Source organism: Calypte anna, chromosome 5 (assembly GCF_003957555.1).
Source record: "Calypte anna isolate BGI_N300 chromosome 5, bCalAnn1_v1.p, whole genome shotgun sequence".
NCBI classification, from domain to species: domain Eukaryota; kingdom Metazoa; phylum Chordata; class Aves; order Apodiformes; family Trochilidae; genus Calypte; species Calypte anna.
The window spans coordinates 2,505,080-2,527,739 of NC_044250.1; the positions used below are offsets into that span (position 1 = coordinate 2,505,080).

The 22,660-nt window shown below is 39.5% G+C and overlaps 2 protein-coding genes across 4 annotated transcripts in view; both read left to right on the forward strand.

Moving 5' to 3' along the window:
* SHANK2 (SH3 and multiple ankyrin repeat domains 2) overlaps window positions 1–22,660 on the forward strand; it is a 243,806-nt gene that overhangs the window by 201,101 nt on the left and 20,045 nt on the right. For 2 of the 3 annotated variants that reach the window (XM_030451304.1, XM_030451305.1), the window contains 2 exons: window positions 2,317–2,452; window positions 4,642–4,722. In XM_030451304.1, the coding sequence (XP_030307164.1) occupies window positions 2,317–2,452; window positions 4,642–4,722 (217 nt within the window). Of the gene's footprint in view, window positions 1–2,316; window positions 2,453–4,641; window positions 4,723–5,082; window positions 5,092–7,779; window positions 7,801–22,660 lie in introns of all 3 variants that reach the window. The other variant, XM_030451306.1, reaches the window with a different exon arrangement.
* On the forward strand, window positions 14,438–20,330 carry LOC115598390. The gene is made up of 2 exons (XM_030451307.1): window positions 14,438–14,688; window positions 19,190–20,330. The coding sequence occupies exons 1-2, from the start codon at window positions 14,610–14,612 to the stop codon at window positions 20,047–20,049; spliced, it is 939 nt and encodes a 312-aa protein (XP_030307167.1). The 5' UTR covers window positions 14,438–14,609; the 3' UTR covers window positions 20,050–20,330.

The following is a 22,660-nucleotide window of genomic DNA, read 5'->3' on the forward strand; positions in this document are numbered from 1 at the left end:
CATCAAATTATTCACACCTGAAGAAGTTCTGCTGAGTAATACCAGACAAAAATTATCAAACCTGCTACAACTCTGGTGTCTTACTGTTTAATGACCATTTGTACAGTCATTTGGTTTATATATAAAATACTCAAGAAATGAGAGAATCTGTCTCTGAAATCCTATTTCATTACGAGCTATTGGCAATTGTGATCTTATTGCTCTGTAATCATGCTACAGTTTTACCCACTGTGGTGCTAAAGATAAGGTAGAGCTCTGCTGTCATTTCATGATTTTCATTACCAAGTATTTCTATCAACTCTTTGAGTTAAATAATCTTCAGATCTCCTATCAATGTTTTTTATTTTTGTAACAGAAATCTTTTTGGTACCAGCTTTTAAAAGTGTGCCTGTTAAACAAAGCTGCTGTAAACACTCATTTATGGGTTCTGTTTCTGAGACAGCTTTAAAAAATGTGTTGTATATATTTGCTCTTGCTGTAAATGTGAAATATCATTGCACACAACAATGTGAACAGATGGTGGGCTGCATAAGCTGTTTATCATTTTACACATTTATCACTCTACACTAATGAAATGTACATGTGTTTGATTAATATTAAGTTTTGATTTATTTGGAAGTGTCTCATCAGCATTAGGGGTTATCCTGCAATTTATAGTGGCTTCCAACCTTTGAATTTAGTTCCAGTAAAGATACAGGAGTTGCATTCTGTAGTTCTTAATTGCATATGGAAAACAATTGCCTGGTTGAGAGTTTAATATTGGAAGGAATTTGGTAGTATTAGATAATTTTGCTGAAATCTTTTAAACAGATGAAACTTAAATGCCATTGGTCCAGCTCCTTGCATACCATGTCTTGGAATTAAATACCAGATGCTATTAAGGTGTAAAATAAAACAGCAGCAGTGCTATTCAAATAGATATTCTTTTATATCCTTCACCTACAGAATGCAAGAATTTCAAATTTGCCTGCTCAACAGATCTGGATATTCAGCATGTGTTACACCTACCTTGCTGCATATGAAACTAAAAAAGTGTCTCAAAAAGCATCTCAGGCTTACAGACAGAGGACATGGATCATACTTTGAGACTTCTGACTGCAGCATTGTATTAAAAATATGGATTCCCAAGATGCTATTTCATCATAATGAAAACCAGTTTCAAGTTGGAGTAGCTCTTGTGCTTCTTGTTCTGCTAAGTGGCAATAATATTTAATGAGAGGTTTTGCTCTAAACTGTAAATTCTTTTGGGTGAGACGCCCAACCTGTTCAGAATAAATAGAGGGGGCTAAAAACACTTACTTTAAAAATGACTGTTCATTTTGGAAGGCACTGAGTGATCTCAGTGAAATATGACTGAGTCAGTTGAATTTTGGATAGAGATCAAATTCCCAGCATGTATTCTGGCAGAATCTTTTCTCCACTGATTCCATTCTTCTCTTTTATCTTCAGATTGCACATGCAGCATTTCTGTCTTCTATACTGCTATCATTCAGCTTTCAGATAACTTTTAGTGACTTTGTACAGATTGAATGAATAAATAAATTACAATTATCTCTACCTATTTACAGTTTTTATGCCTACAGTGTTTTCTGTCTCTATTAATAATATTATGGGAAGATGTATAGAGCAAAAACTATGATAGAGCACTAGGAATTACCCAGAGGATGCATTTTAAAGTTTAATGTTCCAGTGCAGTTTAACATGTGATTGGTTTGGCTGTAATGAGTGGTCATATAGCTAACTCCTTTTTTCCACAAAGACTCCTTTGGACTGCTATGGCTCTGTTGCCTTTGCTTCTAGGACATCAGATCAGTTGCTGGGTAGTGAGCAGACTGTATATAATAAGAGAACATCTCCTGAATGTGAGAATTTATTTCAGGAGAGAAAATCTTTGTTTATGGATGAACTGAATAGAAAATATCTCATTGATTATGCTAGCATAAAATGCATGTAATTGTTTGTGGCTAATGCAGTCATGAAAAACGAGTATCATTTAAGAAATATTTTTTAGTGTATGAAGTGTGGAGTTGTAGCACACTAATTGTTGGAAATAAAATATCTAAAGGGAAAGATTTGGTTGAACTCACCAGCTTTTTATAAAAAACCCCTGGTAATTATGAGTAAATTAGTTACATATTTCATGAAGAGCTAGCTTTATTTTCCTGCTACCATGTTAGCTATATGCTGTTTCTTTTTTATTAAGAGACAGTAATTAGAAATTCTGTATCTTCCTCTTCTTTTCCACCTTCTGTTTTCAAAGCTGAAATGACATGTTTTCTGCATTTTGATCTAAAAGACTATTTTCTTTCTTTGCAGGTTAATAATGAGAATGTAGTGAAAGTTGGCCACAGACAGGTGGTGAATATGATTCGACAAGGGGGCAATCACCTAGTTCTTAAGGTTGTCACAGTAACCAGGAATCTTGATCCAGATGACACAGCTAGAAAGAAAGGTACACATTTCTCTTTTCTTCATGGAGTGGTTTGGTCTTGCTCTACGGAAAGAGAGAATGTACACAAAATTACTGCTTTATAAATTTTGATTTATAGATTTCATTTTTAAAGTTTGAAATTCCCTTCTCTTAATTTAGAATAATTTCATTCTGTTGTCTTATGCATTAATATGTGACAAAAGAAGTGTAATATTCTCTTGTCATGCTTGCCATGAAATTTCATCTTTATAGACTTTTATGTATTTATATGTTTGCAATTCTTGTAGTAAAACTTCTTGCAGTAGTGAGAAAAAGCACAAAGAACAGGTTAAGCACAGGTTATCTTTAATTCCAAATGTACTTGAGATGAGTTTAGTTTGACTCCTGTCAAAATCAGTGAGAAGTTACAGTTTTGCACAAAACATATCTTAGAGTAAGCAATGTGTTTAGACTGAAGTTCTGTTAGGAAAAAAGTACATTTTCATGTGTAAATTCCTCAAGATTAGTTCTGAGTAGTGGGGTTGTTCCAGCCAGGGAAAATCCTTCCTCCTCCCATAAGCAGGAAACACACACAGTTTCTTTTTCTGCCAGTTGGCTGCTGGCAAGAAGCAGCTACTCCAAGAGAGGTTAATATAGCATCATGTGCCACAAAGACTTGGCAGGACAATTTTCTTTCTGCCTGGGTGTTGAGAGTTTTTAATATTAATTTAAATGGACATTAAATCTTATATATCTTATACGATATATATCTTATAATAAGTCAGGAGACCCTCCTAATTACTACTAATCAGAGAAGATTGCTTCTGCTGACCACTGTGCAGTCCAGCAGCAGTTTTGAAAATTCCTGTTCCTTCCACTAGTTTCTTGACTTATCACCCTCAGCTGCCCCACTTCAACACCAGAGTGTGTTAGAAGCTGGCAGCTCCCTCTTTGGCCAGGAGTAAAACTTGGTCTGCACTGTGAGTGTTCTTGACATCTACTGCTTTAAAAAATCATACTAAACAAACTTTTCACCTCTGCCATTTGGGATGGGTCACAGTGGCCTTAAAGAGAAGTGCTGTTATACACAGCTCAAAGGGAAGTTGTTTCCATAAAAGCAAACCCAGATCTTTGTCATCTTTCCAGAGCCTTCCAGGTGTCATTTGCAAAAAAACAGTCACTTTTGAATCTTGTCCTTCTATGATGCAAATTGGGAGCTTTTCGTGTCACTTGGCAATTGCTGTTGTACTTTGGGAGTTGTGTGGAAGGATTTTCTTGCCATCCACCTCCTTTTTGGTGAGGCCAGTGTCAGATATCCAGCTTCCTTCAACAATCTGGTGCTTTGGGCTGTTTCCCTCAGAGATTTGTTGGCACTTCTCTTGTTGGGACAGGGCAGACCTCAGGCTGAAGTCAAGATGTGCAGTACTTACGCATCCTGATATCTGACACTGAACCTGAGCTTTGGTTTTGGTACACACTGTCATTCAAGCCTCTGTAAGAAGGTGACTTTTGTCAAAATGATGTAGCCTGATGTGTAAAATTGACCAAAACACTTAAAATAGTCCTTAATTTTTCATTGTGTGCCAGAGCCATTTCTGTTTACTGGAAATCTCCAACTTCCCTACCAACACTGGCACAGCCTTTTCTGATGGTACTCTCCTTCCTGACTGCCAGAAACATTGCTTATCAGGGTATTAAAACACCTGAAAGACTTTAGTTGCTGTGGTAGATGATCACCCTGATTATTTCAGATCATATTTATTCTAAGGATCACCTGTTTTCCCTACTCTCACCATAACCATTTAAATCTTTTTTGAATTTCTCAGATTTGACAGCTTCTTCAAAGATGAAATCAGCCTGGCAGAGATTGCCTGGTCTCTAGGAGATCTTAAGCTCTGTACATTTCTTAGAAGGAGGGGCACAACTGCTGTGAGGCACTTGCTCTAGGAATTCTTTTTCCTCCTGAAAAGTGCAGTTATTTAGCTTTAAATGTTTCTGTGTATCCTGTTACATAAAAGCTTGCTGATGTGTCAAACCACCTACACTGAAAGCAGGAACGGTATCGAAATTCTGTAGATGAAAAGCAGCTCAGGGTTTTTTTCCTCCCCATGTGTGTTTTAATATAACCTTCCTTAATGTGACATATTCTTGTAAATAAATGTTAAGTTGTTTCTGTGAGTTTGAGAGCAGTGTATTTACTTACACTCTGTATCCTTCTGTTTCATGCAAAGCCCCACCACCTCCCAAGCGAGCTCCAACCACTGCACTGACCTTGCGGTCTAAGTCAATGACCTCAGAGCTTGAAGAGCTTGGTAAGAAAGTGTTTTTTGACAAGCATGCTGGCACAGTAGAAGTGTAAAAATATGCATATATATGTATGTATGTTAAACTGACTAAAAGCAACTGCACTACGTACAGTATATAGAACAGAAAAGATCTTTAAGAATGCTGCATCTTTGGAGAGTTCCAATGTGCATGATTTGCATGAATAATTTTTCTTTAAACTTGTGCCTTTACTGCTACGCTAGAGAATGTTGAGACATTTTATGCATCATCAAAGTTGGGCACATCTACTGAAAAGTAATGCCGTATCATAGTTTGTTAGCTTTGCTTTCTAAGATTTCAGTTCATCTAATATTGTTTTATTTTAAATTTCTGTGGCCTCTCATTAGTGGATAAAGGTAAGCTGCCAGAAGCTGTTGTTAAAAAGCTGACAGTGTTAAAGCAGCTTCAACTTCAGCTCGTTTTCATTAGACTCTGATCTGAAAAAGTGCATATTATGATATCACTTTGACATCTGTGCATGATATAAACTTAATTCTTCTCACTACTGCTAATAAAAAAGTGCTGAGCATTCAATCTTTTATTTGCTAATTTTAAGAAACGTGATTGTAGATTCCTTTGATCATCCATCTTCTAGATATGCATAGTTCTTTGGGAATTCTGATTTATTTTATAGAAATGAGGAAGATTAATAGTTCTTTTATTTCTGGTTTTAATGTTAGGTCATTAAAAAGTAGGATTTCTGCAGCTAGACCAATAAATATGTTATGAATGGCTCATATGTACAGGGAGAAGCCCTGTGCATATTTAAATACAGCTATTACAATAGAACAGTGTGTTTAGCAAGTGATAATTGGGTATAAAAACAAACGACATCCCTCATTGCAGACTAATAGGGTCTATCATATAATAAAACCATTTTTCCATGTAGTCCTACATTGATATAAATACTTACATTTTATAATTTATTTTTTTTCCTGGCATGGACTCATATGAAGGCCAACTGGAAGGAATCAAAGCCTTGTGACCACTTTTTTTCCAAGGGAGTCAATGTTTTCTGGGGCAGATGGACCCCCATTCTTCCTCTAGTGTGTGAAGTCACATAGCTTCAGTGGGAGTTCTGACCAACAAAAGGGTGCTGAAGGGATTACAGTCTTCTCCATGGTATAACAACCAAATGAAGACCAAAATGAAACAGCCTGATTATTTAGCTCTAACTGGTGTCAGAAAATACGATTTTTTCATGCCAGGAAGTCTAGGAGCCTAACTGAAGTTTTCAGCAGTTTGTGAATGCTCCATAATTTTTCTTCCGGAATTAAAATGTAAATATTCTTTCCAGAGCCACTTTCTTGATTTGGGTGTTTTGATTCCTTTTACTTTCATGGAGCTCTAGGGGACTGTAAAACTTGACTGGCTTATCAACAAATGTTCCCAAGGGGACAGAAATATTTTCCCTCTTTCATTATCCCATTTTGCAAATCAGTTTCAAACTGAGGGTATTCTTGTTTCTCTTCTTTTCAATCTCACATAGTTGATACTGCTCTTAAAGCAGAAACCAGAAGCACTCTTTTCTAGGGGAAAGTGGCTTATCAGTAGTGAAGTCCATGATGGTTTAGCTTTGTCACCCACCTATTCATGCTGCAGTACTTGATCTGCTTCTTTCTCATGGGTTGATAGAGACCAAATCTTGTGACTAGCAGCCACAGGACATACATAAATCTTTAAGCACATTTCCCTTCTATATCTTTACCCATATTACAGTGGCTTTCCTGAAGCCTGTTCCAGAAGTCTATGTCCCCTAATAAAGCTAGTAGTAGAGCATGGCAGAAATTTGTCTTCTTCCTAAACAAGACTGTAAATACCAGTTCCCTGATACTCTGAACATTTGCCACCCTAGCTGACTGCTGTTATAAGTAACACCTGTGGTCTACCTATTTTAATATTTATCCTCTAAAAGGGTTATTCTCAGGAGGAGCAGTAATCCTTAAATTGCACATTAAACAATTTTGGAAGATTGTTTATCTTCCAAAAAGAAAATGTTCTCACCATCATCACTTAAAATTTGTCTGCTGACATAAACCACAGATTGTATGTGTGTATTTATATATAATTTATATATCTGTATATGTGTATATCTTGGACATCTGCATGAACTATGAGAACACCCACATTTTTCTATCCATTAAACTATCTAATGAATAAGCATTGGTTACACATATGTACAAACTAAATAGAAAGTATCTATAAATGAACACTGTGGATGTTCTCATCAATATATTCGTGTAATTTTTTTCTTAGCTGAAAAAGATCATGGTCTCAATAATGTCTCGTGGCAAAGAATTCCACAGGCTAATTATGTGCTGTGTTCAGATGTATTTCCTTTTTACTGGTTTTAAATGTGATGCCTTTAATTTTATTGAATGTCCCTTGTTATGTAATAGAAGTAAAAGAGAGCTAGAAATTCCCCTTTTTTTCCCCATTGAGAGTATTTTTTTATAATTTCTCCTAGTTAAGTCAAACAATGTCATTTAAAAACAAATAATTTCTACATCTTGCAGTCTTGACAGTCACTTCCTTTGCCTGGCTCTGAACTCCACTTACGGGTTTTTATTGACATGTTTTTAGCTACTCCTTTCTCTGTAATACTGAGCAGACCATCTCAGTCCTCTTTCTAATGAGGAAGGGCAGATAACGGGTGCTATTGATTCCTTTCCACTTCATTCTGCAAAGATGGGAAAATGCCCAACTATCCTAGGTTGAAAGGCCTGGTATCAGTAAGTTGCCCCAGCTACTGCTTTAAAAAAAATTAGGTAGAAAAAGAAATAAAATTGTACCTGTATCTCTTAGATCTGCAGGGGAGCAATTTTTTACACTGAAAGTAGAAAGAAGCCCTGGTATAAACTGTGTTTCTGCCAAGCTGTTGATCTGCTGTGGTTTGATAGATGCTGCATGGTAGAGACTAGAAGGGAGAGACTGACTTCTTAGATGGCAGAAAAATGTTTATGCTCAAAATGACAGATGAGGATTTAGCATTTAAGAATTACCTTCAGAATTGATTCACAGTTCATTCCCTTTCTATTTCCAAGCTTCGGTACGGAAGAAGAAGGGTAAGGGGAAGCATTTTGTCTCTTGTTTAACCTGTTTCTCACCTTTCCATAGTGAAGGATAATAACATAATGTAAATGTTGGCATATGGTCCAGTTTATTTTATGGTGTCAAATGTACATTAATTATTCTATGTTTTTTAGTTATTTAGTTAATAAATTGCAAACACACTAAGAACTCAAACAGAAGACTACATTTGAAAATATTCCCCACATTTCTTCCTTTTGTCTCCTTTACTTCATCTTGCCTTTTTTTCCTTCTTTGTATCCAACTCTTTTCCAAACCCCTCCATATCATCTCCTCACAGTTACTGTGCTAACTGGCAGCCACAGAGAATATGTGGCCAATAACACACCCTCAGTGTAGTCCTATGTTAGTGATTTCACTTGTCTTTTTAATGGCCAAATGTTCCTCCCATAACCACACTGTCTCTGTCTCAGGAAATAGGGATCTTGCACACAACACTTGAACTTTTAACCTGGAGAAATGCTGCTCTGCACAATTTTAAGTTTTCAATATAACATCTCCCACGCTGTCCCCTGTGCATGGAGTGCCCTCCCTGAACTGATTCAGAAGGCCACTACCTTCTCCTTGAAATCTCTCCTAAAGACCCATTTTCCCCTGTGATCCCTATTAAGCAAAAATCTAAGTATTGATGGCTAGGCAGAGGGGCAGGTAGAAAATAGTGGTGCTCTTTCAGTAGGTTTTATAAATGTAATTGTATCTACATGTATACAAAGTTTGTTTGTGTTTAGCTGTATTTTTCCATACTCCTGTGTGTCATTTTGCTTTCTTAGATTGTAAGCTCTCCTGAGCAGGGACTGTCATTTACACCTTTTCATGGTGTCTAGCCCAAGGAAGAGTCTCAAACCTCTGTGAGCCCCCAGGTGGTAGCTGGTAAAACAGTCTAAGTCCTGCTCCTCGACAGAGTCCAGTGTCACAGCAAGGAAAGCAAGGCTCTAGGCAGGGTCTTCTCTCAACAGGGAAGCTTTGGCTTTTTAACATTGAACAGGACAAAACCAGGTTATTTTCCAGTCTTTATTTTTCAGCTCTTTCCTGACCTCCTTTCAGGTCGGTAACAGAGTTTCCAGCTGGCAATGTTTTCCATTCTCCATTCAGAGAATAAGACAGCACAAACCTCATTGCTACTGGTGTTTTTGTGAAAAATATCTTTTGGCAGCATTTTAAAAAATCTTTATAAGTGTTCTTGTAGAATCATCTGTCAACCAAAAGTTCAGTTTTCTGAGTCACAGGTGAGGGAGGCACTCAGGTGAAGTAATGGCTTTGGTGGTTCTTTTGGCCTGGTTTTGTTGGTTGTCTTTTGAGTGGAGTTCTGATTCATCGGGAGGACTGGAGAAGGGAAGGGCAGAGTCTGTTCATTGTGTATTCAGGATAGAAAATATGGTGTTTGTTTCAAAAGAAATTGGTCATAAAATCTTTAGGTTCCCAGCAGGCAAGCCTGGGCAGTATTATCATTTTACTGCAGTTACAGAGCACCTAAATTATGCTTCATCTGTGCCACTGACTTTCTTCTTGCAGTAGTAGCCTAACACAGAGAAAGAGCATCCAACTTCAAGTTGTATGTCTGGAGGGGGTGTGTTCTCAGTAGTAAAACTACTTTCTGGATTTTGTGGGATACTGGGGAGGGGGAAAATGCCTTCTTTTTCTTTTGTGACTTGTAGGTATTCAAGAATAGTTGAATGAGTAAGTTACAACAACGTGTGAACTACCAGTTAGTTGTGGCAGCAATCTTTTGGAGGCAGTACTTAAAATATAAGTCTGGGTAATATGTAGTTAGCCCTTTCCTCTTAAAAAATAACCAAAATATTTACCTGGTGAATTAAAACTAAGGTTTTAAAATAGTCTAAAAAGAAAACATTAAAAAAAAAAAATTAAATTCCCAATGCAGTTTTTTTGATCATAGTTTTAATCATCACTACAGAAAATAGGTATCATTAGAGTTTCAAAATCAGTATTTTAAAATATTAAATTTGGCTTTATTAATTAAAAGATTATGTGGCTCATGAAGAGCTTGCTTTTAAAAGGTTTTTTCCTTCAGTTTTTGTATCAACTTGTTTATTGATAACTGCTTCTTGTGGGTGGAGACTTTTAAATTTATACAGTACTTAAGGAACATATCCATAAACTAAGATCTCTGAATGTCTAGATACAAGATGTGGGAGTTTTGTGCTCCCTAGGTTTTTTTTTACTGCAAGGAAATTGGTTTCATTTAGTGAATAATTTGGTCTTTTCAGTGAATGCTAAAGTGGACAGTGTTTAATTTTAAAAGCCAAATATAAAAGTCTTCTAAGAGAAAGTACAAAATCAGGAATGAATTAGACTAAATTTTCATAGTGCAATGCAAATGACAAGATAAATAATTCTCCTGCATTAAGAAGTATTGCTTTGACAGTGTCACACAAGTGTTGGTTGTGAGCTAGGGGAGGGGTTTGTTTGTTCTTACATTTGATATGGTAATCACTATAAAATAATCCCTCTAAGTGTTGATACTGATCTCTGGGTGTTGGTGTGGGCTATGGTACCAAGTACAAATGTAGGGTTTTCTTCCTTTGAACAATTCAGTTGTTAGTGCCACCTCTCAGACACAGAATAACTGTGGTATCATCAACACTGAATGTTGTTATCTGGCATCAAGTCTTAGCAGCATTTGAATAGAAAAATATCAGTTGATGGCATTCAAAAGAAATATTATTAGCTCTGTCTGCAATAAGCATTCACACTTCATCCCATTCCTGTTGTCCATTGTTTCAAAGGTGGCACATTCTAATGGCATCTGAAACAATGAAATTGCAGAGCAAATACATATCAAATGAATGCCAGCCAGAGGATTAGCTTACAGTGTCTTGTTATGTTTGAAGAAACCCCTCACAAAGACGTCTGGGTTCAAAAACCATTTTTAAATTTCATTGTGGTGGAGTTGATGATGGAGATTTGTCTGCAGGAAACAATGGAAATACCATCAAAGCAACTTTTACAGCACTCACAACATCGACTCCTTTGATAGTTTCCAGCATCTGCAGTGCTTCTATGTAGGAAGAAGTTTTTCCCATCTTCACCAAACGCTGTATATTGGAAGAGCAAAAGGCATCAGGCTTCATGAAGAATTCTGGAAGGGTGTTCTTGTAAGTAATAGATTTGCATTATGTATTTGAATTTCTAATGCAATAGCAATACAATAATAAGATCAAGGTTGTCTTAGGTTGTCATTTGTCACAAGCATAAAGTGGTGACTTGGGATGGAATTTGTGAAGCATATACATGAAAATGTATAGGCTCCATCTTTTTGTTGATGTAGCATGGTAATAGGTGTTATGACTTGTAGTCTGACTTGTGGAGAGTCCCCAATAGTGTAAGGAGTTACAGGGTGAGGACCATGGCTGTGGCGTAAGTGTTTTTGAAACACTTTATAAGAGAGAAGTATTGCAAGTTGGCATGTTTCAAGGAGAACAATGCTAACCCTATGTTTTACAGTGAAAAAAAATCTGGCATCTAGCTGGCAATGTGCTGATAAGCATTTTTTGCCACAGAATCTAAATTCCCAAGTAACTCTACTTCTTCAAACCAGGGTTTATTTTGCTTGAGGTGGGCAGCTTCAAGTAGCATTTTGAAAATATTGGGAATCCTGAGCAGAGGTCAGTTAAGTCTCTGTGTGGATGTTGTTCTCATTTACACTAGAATTATTTTGAATTTATCAATTTATTGTCAAGTATGTAGTGCCCTTTCATGATACTTGTTTTTCTTTGCTGCAGGAAAGTAATTGAAAAGGTTTTCAAAAACCTTTCTGCATCAGCCAAACAAGACAATGGTATAAAAGAAGTTGGAAAAGGAATTGTAAGTGTGCAAGAAAACGTGGGGTTTGTAGCATTTGGAAACAGATGATTTAAATATGTTGGCACATGTGAGTGTTGCTTCCTATACTCAGATTTTATTAATTTAATATATAAACATATACTCAGGATCATGAGTGTTTGAGGAAAAGTAAAACTTGCATGTGTTTCCCCACAAGGTACAGTGAGGGCAATGGAAAACTTTTTCAACGCTTTTAATGTGTTCTCTCTCTTTTTCAGGAGCCAGGGAGATGAAGGACTTATCTCCCTCATCTCAAAACTCCCCTTGCTGCTATTTCTCTTATTTTTTCCTTCAAATGTTCATATAACCATGTTAAGTAATTTCTAGTATAATTACAAATAAATATTTTTAGATAATTCATCATAGTTTGTTTGGTTTTTCCCTTCGGTGTAGAAGCGTGAGAGTAAGTGTAAGAACAGAGAAGGCTGCAAGTGTCTTAGGTCCTTCACCTTTCCTTTTTGGTTTCTTTTCATTGATTGTCTTTCATTTGTGACTAGGCCAAATTTTCAAATGCTGTCTCTTAAACAGAACATCAAATTGCCACTTAAATTCTACCTGGCTTGCAGGGTAGGAGTGGGTATTGACTATATTTTCTGCTTTGTTTTTGTTCTTAAACAGAAACCACTGTTAGACAATGACCATTCCTCTTTCAAGGTAGGCTGAATTATAAGGCTTCAGGATTGCAGGTGCATTTTCATGCCTGTATAATTATTTCATTAATTGAACATACTGTTAAAGAGCTGGTACTTGAAAATTGTATCTACAGAAAGAATTTGAACATATCAGTTTTCTGCCTTCTTTAAAATTACTCTTGATGGTGTGATTGTAATATGTAAATGTGACTTGTCTGTATTAATGTGAAGATATTTTTAGCCATAGAAACACAAATAGGACTTTCTTTCAAGAAAGTTTTGATAGTTCCTTATTGTGAATACCTAAAAATCATTTTCATAACTCATGTAATGGTATTTATAGATCCTCAGTATTAAATGATTCATTTTAGTCACTAAGTAGTTTTTATGTTTTACTGATTTATTTTACATAATTTTCCCTCTTTTGGATTTTAGTGTACTTTGCAGTTTACAGTATCCCAGAGAACACACAAGTGTTTTTACTTATTTTTCATAGAGGTGTTCCAGATGGCTTATGTTTTTGACTGTATTGCAAAGCACTTCTGTTATTTCCTCATTATGCTAAGTCCTAAGGTAATACTCTCTGCCTGTTGGTTGCAGTATGGTACATACATGATTTTGGCATTGTGGTTTAAGCACAATCCTGAAAATTGTTCACTTGGGACGGGGCTGGAAGAGGTTAATTCCAGATTAAAATATGCTTGTGGTGGCAGATTTATGAGGACTAGCCTGTCTAAATGAAAACTCAAATAATTCCATGTCTGTATATTTTGAACTATAGATTTACATGACATAACTGTAGTCTGAACTTCTCTTTTCTCTCCTTTAAATATGATGATCATAAACGAGATTTGGATTTAAATCTTAACTTTCAATATTCTTATTCTGAAACAGCTAAGGTTAGTCTTTAAATTCTTAGCATGATGTTGAAGGCCTACTTATACTTGGTCTTTGGTCTTTGACAAATTTTCTACATTTATTCCTATTTGGGTAGCTAAAAAGAAAGACATTAGTCTTACAGTGGGCGTCACTAATGTAACCAAGATCCATTTTTAACCATCTGCAAATAGGAGTCACCTATTTTTCCCCAGAGGCACTGGAGATTTATTCATCAAGTACAATTGCTTCTATGCCATGCAACATGATTCTATGAACTTCTGCAGGCTGATCAAGCTTGCTTTGAAGATCAGTAGGTTCTCTTCTTGCTGCTGCCACCCCATTAGCATTGGAAAGCTGTTCTAGAGTTTTGTTCCTCTGCTTCTTTGAAAGCATTTTCTATATTCCTGTACATACTGTTTGCCCAAATTGTCCATTATGTAGTTTCTCCCACTAAGAGACACTCACCTTGCAGTGTTTCTCAACTTACTTCCCAGCTATTTTACACACTAAGCAGGGCAAGGTCTTCTGAGGTGATAAAAATCTAAAAAGAATACGAAGTAAATAAGTGCAGCTACTTGTTTTAGACACTTTTGTTTTTTCAGACATGCAAACTTAAAATTATAATCACTCCTTGTCTCTAGCCTAAAATCAAACCACTTACAGGTAAAAAAAGAAATTTTAAAAATCAATCTGTAAGATGAAAGCAATGCCAGACATATTTCTGTGTAGTTTAAATGAATCTCTATAAATTTTTAATAAGAACACAGGAAAACTGCCCCTTTAGTTTTAGTTTTTGCAGATTATTGACAAGGCAACGAATTTTATCAGCTAATGAAATAAATGAAACTAAACTTGCAAATTCGTATTTAGGAAAGGCAATGGAACAAAGTATGTGTATATGCAGTATCTGACATTAAGGGCTATGTGCCTGGCCCTGTTGACACCAAGGAAGAATGAATGTCCTGTGTTCCCATCACTTTTCAAAAGGAAAAATACAGGTGCCAAATATTTGACTGTGGTTGACTGCAGATGCTAGAAAAGGTGGGTGATACTACAGCATAAAGGTGCAACTGGCACCCTATGAAGTTTTGCATAACCGATTGCGCCTGGTACAGTTTCTGTCTGTATCTACTTTAGGTATTTACAAGGCACCTATCACCTTGGTACCTAAGCACTTTGAAAAATGCACCCACCCCAGGAGGCATGATGCAGATACAGGCAGAGGCCCAGGTCCAGAGCAGCAGAGGCAGGTCCCAGCTGTGTTACCGCTGTTGTTGAGCTCCTGGCCCACTTGTGGCCAAGGAACATCTCCACCCACCTGTCAGCAGGAAGACGGTGCCCCACCCCTCACGTCCAGCTCCACTGGTGGGGAATCTGAAAAGGAAAGATAATGGAAAAGGCAACGATCCAGTAGCAGAGGTGAAACAGAAATGGTGGTATTTCAAAAGGAGGGATTCTTAAAGAGCAGCACATCTCAGGGGAGGGATCAGCTGCCAGTCCAAGTGGCAGGTAAGGCACAACACAGGCATAAGTCTCAAATGTTCTTCAGTGAACAAAAGTTAAAGAAATACCTCTGATGTCTCTAAAGTTTGTCTGTATCCAAAGCCCTGCTCTGTTCTTGGCCTCTGTCTCAGTCCTCTATCCCTACAGCTGAATCAATGGTTCAGTTCTCTGTGTATCTCAACCCAGTAATTGCTGCAATCCTAAATGTGTCTAAGAGCAAACTTAAAGGACTCTCATTGGTAATGTTGTGGTGCAAAGAGACAGCATGGTGTAGCAGTGCTCCAAAATGATGGACATTCTCGTGAACCTAAAGGCTGGAATAATCCTGGCTTCTGATCACCATGTTCAGAACAGGATCAGGCAAACCACAGATCACCCCTGCAGGTACAAAAGATGGAGCAGTTCTCCTGGGGTCACCAGAAGCAATTGCTGATCTGCCACATCAGGTCAAGCTCAGTATTAGCCCACTGCAAAACTGGGACAGGCAGCCAGGTATGGTCTTCATTGCAGAATCAGAGGACCTGCCTAACAGGAAAGAGAGGAAGATAGACAGATTTTGATGAAGGTTCCCTAGCTTATATAACATGAACCACTTTAATAACAGATCTTGTTTTTTCTTTACACACAATAGAGCAGTGAGGTAAAAAAAAAAAAAAAAAAAAAAAAAAAAGGTCTTCAGAAACCTGTGAGTCCTCTGTGGCTTTTGACAATAACTGCCTAGTAATCACAGAGATCAAAGGCTGAAGTTAAGGTGCAGTGGCTCACTGACTTCCGAATGTTTGTAGTTCCTTTTAGCCCATATTCATGTTTATTTCTGATTCCCTTGCTTGGTCATTTGAGGATCAAAATGGGAGTCATGCCCTGTCACAGCCAGGGACGTGAGATTAGGAACATGAAGCAAGTCACAGTTTTGGACTCTGCCATATTTTTGGCTTGTGTGACTAGCTATAAATATAATGATACCTATAGAAGACATAAGGGACCTACTTTGTCTGTAAGTCTTATATGTCACTGAGAGCAAACTGCTGCAGGTAGGAATGGTGTGTAAGGTGGAAACAACTAGAAAGATCAGAGAATCCTACCCCTTTCTTCTTTGTACCTACTGTATCTAAAACCTGGTAGTAAAAAAAAAAAAAAGTTATTTTTTGCTTTTAAATCCAATTAACAACCAAATAAGATCAACCATGTTGTTACAGGGTTTGGTCTGTTGCCAATTCTGACTTGATAGTCTTAGTGCCCTCTCTGGTTTTGGTTTTTTTGGTAAGTCACCCCTTTGCCAAGGGAATGAGGTAAAGGCAGTTGGTTGAGGTAACTCCTGCAGCCAGCTGTTCAGATTCTCTAGCTGGTAAGGACAGTTTCTGGGCAAACCAAGTTTTCCAGTGCCCCTACTGTACCTGGCACACCTTTTCCACAGTACCAACCTAGCCACTGGTTCAATCATCTTACTAAGATCCAGTCTGAATTTAGGGAGACCTTTGGTCATCAAGGAATGGATTTGTTGGGCAGAGACTGACAGGTTCTTTGAGGTGGTGTCAGTCAGTGACCTCCAGGCAGTTCTCCCATGATTGCTTTGTAGTGAACAAAACCTTTGTGTGAGGCTGTGCCTGCAATGCTCCCTCGGTTTCCCCATGCCCCATGTCAGTGCTTCACAAAGCTTCCAGGAGCTGGAGTTACTAAAGTTGTTGAACACTTTGTTACAAATAATCACAGTTATGAATATTCCTCCTTTTCATTGCCAGTCAAGTTAAGAAACCTATACTAAAACCTGTGAATGTGTTCATAATTCCTAAGTATTTGCCAAGAGTTTCCACGATTAACTTTCTGCCCGTGGGTTTTCACACTGTTTGCTTGGACTCTTTGTCATTTGTGCTATTGGTTCACCTGTGCCAGATGCTATTCTTTCAGCTCTGAAAGGCTGAAAATGCTGATTGGGAGGATGGCAAGTCATAAATTTTCGTAGAGCATTAAGAACTTGGCAAAAATTTATTACACTTTTTCAAAGAAACTTTTCTGGGCAAGCCTCTGGCAAATGTGCAAACATGCACAAATAACAAAAGTGTTAATGGTCCCCCTGAATCTGAACAAACTAAACTCAGTGATGCTATTTACAGAACTATTCATAAATTGATGTGGGGTTTGGAGGTTTCTTTAATTTTGTTTTACTTTGTTTAATTTAGTTTGGTTCCATTACTTGCCAGTTGCTAGGTGGGCTCTGTTTAGAACACTTTTCAGGAAAATGGAGCTTTTGAATACGGGGAAATTTTCTGATGACATGTCAAGAAGTACAGAGACATTTTGTATGACCAGTGGCTCTACCAGAACGAATATATCTGATCCCTTATCTTTTTCCCATTCCATAGAATTTAACTGAAATGTGTGTTTGCTATGTGTGGTAAAAATAGGTCCCCTGGTTTTTTGTTCTTTTTTTCCTTTCTTTCTTTTTCATGTGTACTCAAATAGGAAAATGCTGAGAAATAAGTTCATGGTCCTACACTATAGTTGTTAAGAGAGACTTGTTAAAAAAGGATTCCAGCTACGGCTGTACTAAGCAAAGGGGGAGAAGAACTGTAAAGGAAATTCTAGGAAGAATTGTAAAGGAAGAATTGTAAAGGCAGGTATTACAGTTAGGTTGACAGACAGTCCCTTTCAAATCTTCATGGAGTAGAAGAGCCAATGATTGCATGACAGTTTGTCCCTGAAATTCATTTTCATTAGGAGCTCATGCCTTTTTTACAAACACAATCTCATCCTCACTTTCCATGAAACATACAACTGGACAGTCCAGCCAGACACAGAGAGAATGTGAATACTTTGAAGTAGTGAATTTGTTAAATGCACAAATAATATCCAGTATGCCAGCATTTTAGAAAATCATGGTTATATTTAAGCACACAGAATCCCTTTGAGAGCAGTATAATGTTGGATGCACTTAGGTGTAGAAATTATGAGTGCCAGATTAGAGTAGACAGGTAGTGATAGGAGGAGGGAACCTTGGATCTATCAGAAGGAGCTTTCAGTTAAAACCATATAAAATAATTAAAAAAAACCCAAACCAACAAACAAAAAACCCAACAACCCCCCTGATTCATAAATAGATCCAGAAGTAGCATTTAACATGACCTCAGCAACACCTTCCAGATGAGAGTTTACAGCTTCAATTGAGCTTACACCTCAATTTAGGTCTGGAGAGTGGCATATAAAGCATTTCAAAGAGCAGAAATTAATCCTTAAAGACCAGCAGTTTTCAAGACTGGGATGCCAGAGGGTAGGCATGACACTGATCTGGCATTCTGACCACTGTAGCATGAGCAGCACAGCAGCCAGCACCAGTCAGCCACTGCTGATCAGGTCCCAGTCTTATCCCAGCAACTCTTCTCTCAGGTGTCCCTTGCCTGAGTGTAAGGAACACAGGCTCTTTGGGCTGCCCAACTTCAACGTGTTAGCCAGACCACCCCAGATTAATTTCTGATGACCAAATTGTGCCCCCCCCAAAAAAAACAAAAAAAAATGAGGTGGACTCATTTTTTTTATTTGAAGCATGAAAAGGGTGAGAGTTACGGCCACTGTAATCAAGAATGATGCTGGGCAGATCGCGCTCTACCACGAGGCAGTGATCACTGTGGGTGCACAAAGCTTCATCATTTCTGGCCTTTGGGAGTGCATTTTATGTAGGGGAGGATTTCAAGTAAGCACAAAGATGTGATCCTCCCTGTTAACATCTCGCAATGCCTCTTTGCACACTAAGCTGCCACAGGGAAGCACTTGCACCCAGATTTTCCACCGTGTGCCCGCAGGCAAGGGAAGAGGTAGCCAGGGGAGGGCACAACTAGGTTTATTTTCAGAAGACGATGAGATCCTGGCGAGCAATGCCCTCGGGTAGCGTTGCCTACTGTTTGGAGAAAAGAACAAGAAAATCTGGCTAATGTTGGGGAGGGCATTGCTCGCGGGATAAATGCTGTGGGATAAATGCCCCCTGGTGCTGCAGCAGCCGTTTGGGAGAGAGCGCACTGGGGGTGGGGGTGACGTGAGACGTCGGACAAAAGCGAAGATAGCCAGCAGTGCCTCAGAACAACAAAGGGCTGCCCTCAGCCAGTGGTGGAGCACATCTGGCACCCCAGGAAGCTCAATTGGACACTTGGCCCTGAGCTCGTCCCAGGGATTTCTGACTGACACCACTGCAGTGCATAGGTGAGCTTTTTGATAGGTTCACTGACATTTCCTGTCACAGTCACAATGAGGTGAATTGGTAGCTCCTGCCTTGGGATGCAGCACGGCTGTGTGTGTTCTGGGTACAGGACAGTGTGCATTTATACCAAAAGCTGTTAATAATGTCAACTGCCACATGCCCAATGCAGTCACTAAACTTTAGTCCGCCCTTCCGTTTGCCCAAACACATACACTCTGGCTTCCCAACTGGCTTCTTTCTATGTGTTGTCCAATGCATGTAGATACCTCCATCTGCCTGGCCTCAGATACAGTGGTTGTTGCTCCTCTATTTGATTGCCAGATGTCACTGGGGAACAAGATGGGGAGGTTCCTGGATCCTCGGGGCAAGCCGGTCGTCACCGAGGGAGCTCGCCATCCACACCAGCTGAAGAACAGGAATCCTCGGTGCCTGCCTCTGATGAAGACTCCCCTGCCAGGACCACAGAGAGCTGGCAGTGGCCGTTGTCCTCGTCTGAAACGCACAGCAACGTTGGGGAGGATTTTGAGGGATTTCAAACGCCAGCGCGGACTCCGGAGTGTGCCATGGACATACAGTCTCCTGGGGATCAGTCACTCAGTAGGACTCCTCAGTTTGAAAGTGACTCTCCTGAGGAGGAGGGAAATGATGAAATGAATGAAGAGCACCGCGGTGTTGAGCCTGTCCCTAGGGATCGGGGTTGGAGAGGGCAGCCCCAGCTAACAGAGGGAGAGAAGCTGTTGATGGAAACCAACAGTAGGATTGTGCAGCTGCTGGAAAATATCAAGAGGGAGCATGCACAGTCCATGGGTCTCATGTCCCAGTCCATGGGCCGTATGGAGCTGCAGCTGGGCATTGTGGCTACCTCCACAAGAGCCATCCATAACTACCTATCAGAGATTTTAGCTTTCCTCAAGCAGCCGAGGACGCAGGTCCTTGAAACACGCATCTCCCAAAGAGCCACCCCTCATGTCGAGTTAACCTGTGCCTCGACATGGACTGGTGAGGACGCAGTGGCATCCTCCACTGTGTGCTTACCAGGGGCCGAAGGGACGAGCGACTCTCGAGAACCACCGCAGGCCACGCTGCCTTGTCGCAGTGGCCGGCTGCAGAGAGCCATAACCGAGAGGGCCTCGTTGCCCATGCCTCCACGCCAGGCAAAAGGGGGAGGGAAGAAAAAATAACCACACCGTAGGATTTTTAGGGTTTTTTTTAATGTGCCTGTCCTTTTAATTCTTAGCCATAAGGCCATCGGTGGCAGAATTCAACCATTTCCTACATTGGCTAACATTGTATTCTGGCTGACTAGATTAGTCTTAACATTTTGTAGTTTATATTTGCACTGTTAACGATGTGTGCTGCTGGTATTTGAAGAACATTTGCCTCTGTTCTTTCACTTTAACTTCATACGAGCATTTTTTTACTCTGTGCCAGGCATTCATTGCTTTTCTTACAAATACAAGTCATTTCTTGAGGCAGCTGTTTTTTGAGTTTTCTTTCTCCATTATCCCATCCTCTCTGAGCAAGCATTCTGGACTTGGTGGTAAGTATGCAGGTCTTGGCAATACTCGCCTCCCAAACTGTGTTCGATCAGTCTTTGCCTGGTGTTTCTGGCATGCCAGCCTGAGGTGTTGGGGTTAGCCTGTACTGGATCATGATCATTCTTATCCTCTGTGGGTCTGACAAGCTCTCACTTTCTAAGACCCTCGGTGGAGCTAATCCACATGTCTTGGCTATGTTGTACAATAAGTAACGTTGCCAGGATCATACCTCATATTTATCTTTTGGGGCCTGGATAGTGACGTGCCACCAGATCTATCTAGGCACCCGGCTCTCATTTTCAAAGTTCCTTTTGTGATGGATCTGGTGGTTTGATGGGCAGCATTATAATTTTTCCTCTGAGAGAGTCTGAGGATTTGAAAGAGGAGTCACTAAGCAATGTGTTCTATGGGGATAAGAGCCATCTCCTGCAACAAATCTGTTAGGAGGAGACTGTCCCCTGTAATTATGACAGATATTAATTATTTAAGAAAAAGAAAAAAAAAAAGAAAAAAAGCAACTTGCCTAGCAGCCAGACCTCTTGAGAATGTAAAAGTCATGACATGCTGTTGGGTACTGTGCTCCTACATCTGTGATTAAGAGCTTTTCATCAGAGGCTACTTACATGTTGATAAAATGCAAGTACTTTCTGTGCCTTTAGGCCATCTAATTTCCTGAGGGCTGGCACCCTGAGCAGAGCATGGGTGCGATTGGGAACCCACAGGGCAGATGGAAACACACTTTGCAATAAATTCTTTTATATCTCTTGGTGCTGCCTCTCTCGGGGGAATTTAATATAGTGGCACTCAAATTGCTACATGCATGCAGAGGCATCAGACTGGCTTTATACATGTGATAATCCCTGACAGTTCTCTGAAAGGATGCTGTTACCAGGAGCCCCTTGAGCAGTGGTAACTACTTAACACAGGTGTAGCATGGCTCCTGTGTTTGACTCTCCACATGCCGTTGTAACTTCTCGTAAAGGTTCAGAAGAGTTTATATGGCAAAACAGTGATGAATTCCTCCTCTGGCAAATACTAGAATAATTGTAGGCCTAAAAAATCCTCAGCTATGATTACAAACTGTCCAATGAGCCGTAGACTCTTCTTCCCTGTCTTTCTGCCAGATTATTCAAACTAAAGCAGAGAGTAGTTTGTTATTCTACCAGGCAGCCACAAATTGCTCCCTTCTCAGTGTGTGTGCGTGCGTGCTTGTGGCTGTACCTTGCTAATTGACTGGTTTCACAAGGAAATGCAGCTGGCATGGCCACCTCCAAAGCAGGCTTTTTCCACTACAGACTATTTCTTCCCTTCCACCTACATCCAGCTGCGTTCCTTTCAAGATCACCATCAGAAGAGTGCTTCTTTGGCCACACTGTTGACACACCTCACACCAGGTGCAAATTTCTGCACACCTTCCGTGGCTTTCTTTTTTTTTTTTTTTTTTTTTCATATCTCTTCTGTTAAAACTGCTTGTCAAGGTGTCCTCACAGATTTTCCAACACTAGCTTGTAAGATTCCCCTCTCATCGGTGTGAGAAATGTGTGCTGCAGAGTATTTAAGATGGCAAGGAGGTTGGGAGAGAAGTTGATTTATAAGCCTGACAAATTATTCCAGTACGTGCGGCCTTTCGAACGTGTTTCTGGTGCCTGGATGGTTTGCACACTGGTACTGTGGATATGGGCAACCTAGGGAAAGGCAAAAGCAACTACAAGTTTGTCCCAATATGCTTACGTCTTCCTTCTTTGGGATGAGTTTGAGTGAAGCTCAATACGATTCAGCCAGTTCATTTTCTTGGCCTAATTAGCACGTTTGATGATGCAGTGAGAGTGGTTTTTGTTTTCCATGGTGCTTTCACCTCAAAAGTGTGGTGCAGTCGTGGCCAGATGCAAAGATTTTGATGAATTCTGCAGGACCCGCCATGTAGCTGCTGCCATTTAGAGTAAATCTTGATCCACACACTGGCTGCTTCCATAGCTCCAAGTTGTTTTTTTCTTTTATTGTAGTTTTTAAATTACAACCTCCGTTCTGCCTTTGCTTTCTGATCAAAGGCAGTAGAGTAAAAGAAGAAGCTGCCCAGAAGTAGCAGTGCTGCCATTGAAATTAGTACATGGGAACCCCTAAAGAGTTCCTTGCAGAGCAGCTTAAGCTTTAACCTGCTCTCCTCTTCTGTCTCATAGTGCTTCAGCTAGACTTGGCAAGGCACAAAGCACCACTTGAGTGGGAGCAGCTATAGGGTGAGGAGTTCTGAGAACCT